Source organism: Halyomorpha halys, unplaced genomic scaffold (assembly GCF_000696795.3).
Source record: "Halyomorpha halys isolate HHAL.00 unplaced genomic scaffold, Hhal_1.1 Scaffold111.1, whole genome shotgun sequence".
NCBI lineage: Eukaryota > Metazoa > Arthropoda > Insecta > Hemiptera > Pentatomidae > Halyomorpha > Halyomorpha halys.
Window position 1 is genome coordinate 1,924,563 of NW_027109684.1, and position 9,627 is coordinate 1,934,189.

The following is a 9,627-nucleotide window of genomic DNA, read 5'->3' on the forward strand; positions in this document are numbered from 1 at the left end:
TTTTAACTAATAATGGTATTTCAGATGCTTCCACGTGTAAACTACTTGACGGGCTGGAGCGGAAAGCGCCAGTGACTATTCTTAAAGCGGCGTTTTGAATAGGATCTAGCATCTGAAGTGTTCTTTTGCTTGCCGAACCGTAGGCCACACATCCATAATTAATTTTGAACAATACAAGTTGCCTATAGAGAAGGAGTAGTGTTGTCCTATCTGTTCCCATTCATTCATTCCATTCATTCAAGATGTGAAAACATATTATTTTGTTTCATTGTCAAAACGGAAAAAAAACTTTCAAGTAGACTTAATGTATTACCACTCAGTTTAGACCAGTTGTAGTACGAATTAATTTTATATTTCTAATTATAAATAGCTATATTTCTCCGACTATTTCTCTCATTCTAAAATCAACTTATAGTCACCAGAGACTTACTGTGTCAATCTTGAAGGACTTCTTCACTTATAATTACTCGGATCTCGTTGGAAGGAAAATTGTTATCCAAGTCTGGAAACTATTGAGCCCCTCAATAATAAAAGGGTCCTAGGAGTTTCTGGATAACAATTACAGAAGGGAACCCCCATAACGCTGAGCTATAGGGGAGGGGGGAAGGAAGAGACGGGACTTAGCGCTCCCATTATTTCGGATTACGTCTGTCATCCCTTCTTAACAGAATATTTTCCAAAACAGCTCCCTCCGCACCACCTCTCTTATCTAAGCATCAATCGGAAAATAACTCAATGTTTATTCTTGCCGTATTTCTTAGGAAAACAAGTTATGTAGATGATTCTTAGGCTCATTATGTTTATCATCAATAGGGAAATTCATAAAATTGTACTTTCCAGTTTACAGAAGTCAATACAAATGTTCATGTACGAATCATAATGTTAAATTATAAGTTCTTGGGTCTACATCAGTGGTTCCCAACCCATACAAGGTTGCGGACTAGTGAGGCGAAAATTAAACTTGTTGATCCACCTTCACTCTCAACTTAGGAATACGCATCCAAAAAATTGAGCTTACTTAAAAGTGCATGTGAGCGACTTTTATTGAAAATTTCCTGCAAAATCTTTATGCTAACCCAAAAACACCAGGAAGGATTATAATAGCCTGTAAATGTTACTAAATAAATATAAGGGTGTCATAATCAAATTAAGGTATGCAAATTATAATTAATAATGTCTTGATTATGTTGATAATAAGTTATAATTCAAGCTGTTATTTTATTAGATTGTCCTTGATGATGGTTTGTTTGGCCGAAATGTTGGACACTTTTTTATTAAAACATATTACACGTTTTTATAAAAAAGATTGAGACTATTTGGATAATTTTTGTTATTATTAATCAAACTACCAGTCTAAAACGAGATAATAAAAATATATAATCAGGAAGGATAATTAATAGAATATTTATTTAGTCCGATAAATATGTGTTACCAGATCTTTCCGGCGCCCATCGAAAGGGAACTACTAATTCAGCTGATAGTAAGACACTAATAAACCGAGAGTCGACCTAAAATAAGCAACACCCTTTTTTTTTAAAAATTGATTTACTCCAGTCAAAGTATAGTTTGGAAATGAAAAATAAGAAACACAGAAAGCAAGATTAGAATATTTGAATTCTGTGGTTCCTGATTTCATTTCTGCATCACTAAGTGCCTATTCCTAATTTTAGATGATGGTTATAAATAATTTGGGAATTAGCTGGTTATAAGTAATTTGGCAATTAACTGGTTATAAGCATTTTTTTTCAAAGACTACTCTATTCACTATTACTTAATTTTTTTAAGGTGAGATAATAATGGACGTATGCATGGGGAAAAGATGCGGGTGAGGAAGTCAAGATTCTTGATGTTATGGTCATACTGAGATATTGGGACGTCGTAGTATTGTGGGAAACTGCCGTTTTTGTGCAAAAACCTATACATTGCTTAAAGCTTCTGTAATTCTCATCAATTGCATGATCTCATTAATTATGGTGGTGAATTGAATGGAATGCATTGATTTTATTCTATATTTTTATTATTATTATTTTTTTTTTTTAATTTTGATACATTTTTCAGGTGTAGAAATATAAATCTTAATTAAGCAATCATAAAATCATTTTTCCCTATAAATAAAATATTATTCTGATTCGCAGTAGGTAATTTGATTATTTTCTCATCTCATTTTGGTTACAACTTCCAAGAAAGGATCTGATTTCATACGTCATTGAAACTTGCTCCAAAAGTTGCTCCAATATGTCCACTTTTATATGAAAATAGTCTCATCTCAAAGGTCAATAAAGCTCATATTTCAGGTCTATCAAAAATATGCTAAAACGAATAATTCCAGTATTAAATTGGAAGTGGCCGAAGAAATTTAGAAATAATATTCCAAGAAACAATCCTAGATTTAAAAAATTAAAATTTGCACACTAACTTTCGTTGGCATTGACTTGGCTGGAATATCTTTTGATGGATAGTTTAAAAAAAATACAGCAACCAGTAAAATTTCAGTTTTTCCCAATGCCGAAATAAAGTCTGTAAGATTAGATCACGAATATCGTTTGATGGGAGAACCAATTACCGTGAATTCGCTTATGGGGATTTCAGTATATGAAACCACACTCATCAACATGATCAGGCACATTATATTTTGGACTTTTTTATCACACTTTCCACAATCGTCGTAAATCAGCCAATAGTCGTTACAAGAACTGTGGACACTCCCTAATCGAAACATCTCAAATCCACACCAATTCATAGTCCGAACCACGCATTTAGAAAAACAAAAAAAAATAAATAGAAATAAAATTTGATTTTATTTATGTGAATGATTTTAGTTACATTAAACCAAACTGTATTATAGAAACCTTGCATACAGAGGCTTAAATAATATAGTTAAAAATACCAACTCCTTTAGTTTAAAAAAAAAATCCAAGCTATGAATTAAAATTTGGAAGCTTTTTGGATGGAGATAGTTGACCGAATGAAGTAGATTGTAGGGGTATAGTCCAGGGACGATTAGTAAAGGTATCAAAATTATAAAAGAAAATTAATTTTGTTAACCTACGTACACTTTGCAGGGCTTCGTCAGGGCTAAATGAAATAACAATATACAAACATTATAGAATTGACAAAACATTTATTTTTTTTTAATTTATTTATTTAATGTAATTTACAACTGTACAAAATGATACAATAAGTAAATATGTTGTATGTTTCATATACACTTAAAAATCTTGGGAAGGAACCACCCTTTGGTGGTACTTCAAACATTAATTTAAATTAGAAGGTCCCGTGGCCATCTTCTTTTCAGACGCCTAGGAGGATTATCAGGGATTGTTAAGGATGAATGATTAAGAATTAATGGGTTAGGATGGCTAAGGAGTTTGGAATGAAAAGACGCATATCTGTTTTGGGCCATGTCTGCAACGGGATGTTAAGGTCTTTGTAAATGAGTTTATTTGTAACGTTAATGAGCATCAAGGATTTTGGATTGACAAAACATTTTAAAAAAAAGTTATGCATATAAATAATAATAATAATAAAATAAGGAAGTATCCATGTAGGTGGAATAGAAACTAGTTACTAATGAATACAACCGGTGTGATAGTTCTAAATACATTTATTCAATTTAGAACTTAGTTTCTAGTCAACCTAAATGTATACATCCTTATATTACTATTATTATTTATATACTTTATAAACATGCCATTTTTTTAAAATGTTTTATATTTTAATGTTTTGTCAAATCTATAATGATTGTCTCTTATTTTTTTTATTTAGCATTGCCGAAGTCCTGTAAACGGGGTGAAACGTTAGTTAACAATAAATAGTTTTCATTTACTATTTTGATACCTTTAATGGAAGCTTTTTATTTTCTCTATTTATTTATCTATGTATATTATATTATTTGATGTATCATCAACCTTTTTATTAAATTCAACAATGGTAATTAACACTATTGACAAACAGTCAATTATGATTTGTAAGAAAATTTCGTATGTACAAACAAAAAGATTGTTTTCCCAGAAACATTTTATTATCTCTTGAACACTCACCACTACCTCAAGCATTTTTAGTTACCAACGTCATTACTCTCCCTATGGCCCGTATTTTTTTTTTTTTTTTTTGTAGGAACATATCAGATTATTTTACAAGAACATAGCTTAAAAGTAAATAGCTTAAAAGTAAATTTCTGACCAATGAATTATTATTGTAAAAAATATTTTTATGTCAATATATTTCTATTTTTTTGTTTAATTAACCTGTTATTACGATTTTTTCCGTTTCGTTTATGTGAACTATTTGCTAATCTGAAGTCCCTTGGTTTTAATTACCGATTAATTAATTAATTGGTTTAATTTGTACATATGAGTGTAATTGTTTTAATGCTAAGGCAAGAGAGGATCCGTCAGGTGTTCAGAAATAAAGATTATGTTTTAAAAATGTCTTGCTAGTGTGTAATATTTATATTCTATTTGAGCTTATATTACTTCCATTGCATCCAAAAGAGTGATACAATCTGGGAAACATAATAATGTGTACAAATAAAACTAATATTACATCGAAACTGATTGAGAGAGGTCGCTAGATACAAACGTAATATAGTGAAAATTAATAACCCAAGTAATTATCATTGGGATCACAGAAATCTAAAATATACAAATAAATAAATTATTAAATTGAAATGAACATGGTCAATACATTTCCTTCCAATTATAACAAGTTATTTCAATATTCAATAAAAGCTTAATTATCATAATCTGATGAATTTCATAAATATTTAATTAATTCCTCAGCTAAATTGCATCGATGGTTATGATTACACCACGCCTGATGGTTATGATTTATACTCTTCCAAATTATTTAAGGTCGGCTCTTAATATAGAATGGAATGTGTTTATTTCCATTTGATGGAATTGGAGCAATGATATTAACATTGTTCAATTACCTAGTGGGGAGTTGGTTCGACCCTCTTTGGAATGCAATTATTGAAATATTTAATTAGTTCGAAGCGTCTAGAAATGGGTTAGCTAAATATATTGTTTTAATATTCGAATACATATAACCAAATATGCAAGTTGTTATGGGGATGGCATGAAAGAAAAATAAATACACACACACACACACACACACACACATCAGTTACGGCCTGAGTCAGCCTGATCGACTTATAGGTCGAATAGAAGGGAAGACAGCCGAAAACCTGCTTGACAGTAAAGATGTTGAGGCGTTAAGGGCAGTCGTCGAGGACGGTGGACCCCAGAAGAGGAGATATTTATTATGTTGAAGGAGACGAAGAAACCTAGACTGTCTGATGGGCAGTATGCTGCCAAACTTAGGCACGATACAAAAGAATCGCCGATAAACTTAGCGAAAAAATGATTTATTTGTGGTAGGTGCAAAATTGTTGTTGAATAAAATAAAGAATTCAGTTCTTATACAATGCGGGTTTTTTCTTTGTTTTGAAAGGGTATTTAACCGCCTGGTCATCAACGCCCATTGGTTGTTGGTTTTGGTAAGGCCTAATTGTTCCATAGTCATAGCTTGGTATGGTGTACTGATCCGCACCAGTGGGACTCATTTTCGTAAGCTTTGAAATATTATTCAGCTAGGAAATTATAATTTGTTTAATAATGGATCGTAACGATTGTGGTGAAAAGATTATGAAAACCAGATAAGTGGCTATTCTAATTTTAAAAATAAAGTAACATTTATTTATCTTCTGTTTGAACTGTCTTGAGAATTTAGGGATAAAAATTTACTTAAAACTTGGATGCGAGGTATCCCGTGAGCGTTTATCTCATGGTAGATTGTTTGTACTATTTTTTTCATAATTGGGTGTGATGATGACAAAAATTTTAAGATTATTTTCAATGCAATTTTAAATTGCAATAATTTCAATGGATCTATCAGGTGCTGAAGAATCCAGAATTCGTAGATAATCTAAGATCTTCTTGCCTGGGCCCATGTACTAAAATAAGAAACGCAGGTGGTGTCCAGGTGAGAAAAATGCATAAATGAGAAAAATAAATATGTCACGTTAGATGTGTACTGGTGAGAGAATTGTCATACCGTTGCAAGGAAGGCCCGAGCAAAACTAAATTGAGATAAATATGTGGTGAGGTAAAAGAGGGATTAACATAAAAAGGCGGAAATAGCAACGTCAAAGGGTAAACAGGAGATAGAAAAAGTATAAACAAAACAGAATACTAGGAAATATGGACGTTTATTTCCCAATATGAGTAAAAAGCTCAAGGCTTCACCTCTCCCGGGTTCAGAAATATTTTATATTAAACATTGTTTTACCCTTTTATTCAAGAAGTGATCTTATATTTTTGTTTTTTAGTTATTGAAGAAATATATTCATTTTATTTGATATTAGGCTGCCATTTGGAGTTTTTGTTCAAATATAATATTTATTTTTTTTATTTGTATTTTTTTTAGTACTGGCTAGTAGTTTTAGTAAGTTTATTTAGAATCCCCACTGCCGTCACACAAGTAATTGAAACAATTTAGGAAAAAAATATCTAATTGCTTATTTTTAGACGAATCTTGATACATCGCATACGAAAGCGGTATGTGGCTGGTTCATATAGAATTTCTAAAAGAAACATAAAATTCGCTATCGAATGATCCCTTAGTTACAGTAACTGATGAATCGGCCAATTCCAGAATATATCCTCTGCAACAGAAGTGAGTCGGATTGGCTGAATAGATGACAGACACCGACGGATTAGGATCAGCTTGAAAAGGGATCGTTGCGTTGAATTGCAAAGTAACTTTCTAAAGGGTGAAAAATTGGATAACTTTCAGGTTCGCCGCGGTCCTTGTTAATTGCCCACTTTTGAATCACGGGGTAATAACTCATTCCAATATGTGTCTCTCTTGAAAGCGGATTCGAGACACGTGGATTACTATTATATTTCAAAATTAATTCAACTTCTATTCTGTGAGTTCCAAAATTATTTCATGGCATCACTTGAGTACGCTGAAATCAGACCTTTTTAAAACTAGTAATAATAATAATTAAATTATAACTTTTTTATTCAGGAGTAACATCTATATCTAGGATAAAAAATCAAGAAAATATATACGATTTTACTCAATGAAAAATCATCTTCTATACCCTTCTAATTTTAAAATAAAATTCGTTTAAATAATTACAATTAATTTTTCCTAAATGATAGAGTGGTTTCGACTGATTATTTGATGTCATGGGAAAAATTGAAATAATATTAATATTATTGTCAGTCCTTTCAGAAACCCAATTTTAATTGAAATAGATACAGACTAATTTTAAGTTTTAGTTTTAAATGATAGTTTCATATATAACATATACAAAAATAGACTTAGCTGTTTACAATTTTCAGCTGTTTTTAAATTTTCACTAAACCAATTATTTTGTTTCAAACATAATTCTCAATATCGCTCTTCAATTGGAACGCAAAATAATTACGGTTTTAGTAACTTTAAGTAGTTTTTCGTAATAAATATTACCTCTAATGAACGCACAATTTGTATCTTGAACTATACTTACATCTAAATGATCTACAGAAAAATAATATTTGTTATTTATTTTCGATATAAGCTGGCTTGAAGGATCCATAATTATTAAATAAAGAAATCTTATTAGTTTTTTTTCGAATGATCTATAAAAAACATAGCGTGGAAGGAGGTCAAGTTTTCATTTCGTAGGACCGCCACCGAAATAAAAATCAAACCTTCCAGAAAGTTGAAAGACCTATGCCTCAACTCCCTCGGCAAAAGCGGTCCCAAATGAATCATTTAACCTACTAAATATACTTTGTATTAATTGATTATTTGAAGAATATATATATATATATTAAATTTTTAATCATGATTCGGTAATAGAATTTTCTACATTAGGTCTACTCTCTCTCTATTCTTAAATTTTGTTGGTACATTAAGGGACCAATGACCAATTATTTCAAATTACTTCTAACAGCTCAATCTATTTTCGACTATATAATGTTACCCAAATCTCTGCTTAATATAAAACAACATAATTCACAATGTAACCTGAAATTTTAATTTTAATCTATTATTTAGGCCTCTTACGTAATCAATATTAACAACATACTTTTAATTTTTACAACTCCTCATATATGTTTTATTCGTTATAAAAGAAGGTTCCTCATGCCAATAGTTCTAATATAGTTACAATATAATAATAATCTATTAGGGACATTGGCTAATGGTGGAAAATGGTGTTGCAGAGTGGAGGTGGATGCAGGGTGGATGTCCGGAAGGGGTGAAGCTCGTACCCACAGCGCCAACCCCTTCCACGCCTGGCATGACCAAAATGACAGGTACAATAATAATTAAACTAAAAGCATATAATAAGAATAAAAAGAATATAATAATATTTTATAGTTTAAACTAGTTAACAATCGATCTCAAATTATATAAGTCATTAGTCTAACTTTTATAAAATAATTATTTTTACAGAGTTTTTTTTAATTTAAATTTTTCATATTTATGTATAACATTGTATTTCAAATAAATATAAAACAACTAAGGACCATCAGATCTATTTAAAAAATTTTATTATTTTTTTAAATTCATTTTTTTCTTTTTTTTTAATGAAAATTTTATTAACTCTATCAGCTACACATTACCGCTACGACATCTTTCAATAAAAGTTTCTTTAATTTTAAAAAACTTTTTTCTTTTTTTTTTTTAGTGCAGATAAAACATTTGTTATTCTTGAAACTATAATAAGGTGTGAATATTTGTCAATGTGATTCTTTTATTTTTATTTTGATGACGTTTAATCAGAATTTATTATTACATCGATCTAATACTTTTTTAGAGATATCATATTTGTAATTTTTTTTTCCGTAAATATTGTTACTATCTTTTGAATTTATTCCTTCTTCTTCTTTCTTTAGTTCAGTCAGTGTAAATGGTATAAATAAATAATTATTGCCTTTAATTGTAGCAGCTTGTATTGTTATTATTCAATGATACAATTTAAATGGAAAAAGTATAATAAATCTATTGGAGGCTGAAGAAATCTTTGTTCTTTTATAGAATAATAAAAAAAAATCTTTTTCACTTAATCTGACTAGAGCTAGCAATTAATCAGTCTTTAATCCTTAACGCTCTTTTAATCTTCTTTTTCGTCAAAATTAATAATATTTTAATTTGGTCAAAGGAAAAGCATTACTGAGAAGTTTGAAGTTGGTTTATTAGAACTCTAATAAAAATTTTTAGATGGAGCTCTTTTACTGTTATTACATATTTAAATCAAACAGAGTGCGGAAAACATCACGGGCAAATGCCTTTATATTAATTAAAATTAACGTTGGGAATTACAGTAGAACCCCAATTCTACGGATTCATTTGTGGTAAGAAGAAAATAATAAGATAAAGTGTTATTAAATATTGTTTCCATAACACTTTATGTTTTTATTTATATCATATAAATATTTTGTTGTAAATTTTTTTTTTCAATAAATATTTACATTACACTGACGTTTCAGACGTTTTTCCTTCGTCTTCAGGATACTTCCTATTAAAACAATAATATTGCGTCACTTTCAGGCTACCTATGTCTCAAAATCCATAATTTTACTTCGTCATTTTTTATTATAAATAAAAAAAATATAAAAATAATTT

General features: G+C 29.9%; 1 protein-coding gene across 1 annotated transcript in view; it reads left to right on the top strand.

Moving 5' to 3' along the window:
* Window positions 1-9,627, top strand: part of Corin (corin serine peptidase) — a 224,334-nt gene that overhangs the window by 154,539 nt on the left and 60,168 nt on the right. The window contains exon 2 of the mRNA XM_067047823.1: window positions 8,223-8,315. Coding sequence (XP_066903924.1) covers window positions 8,245-8,315 — 71 coding nt within the window. The 5' untranslated portion in view covers window positions 8,223-8,244. The remainder of the gene's footprint in view (window positions 1-8,222; window positions 8,316-9,627) is intronic.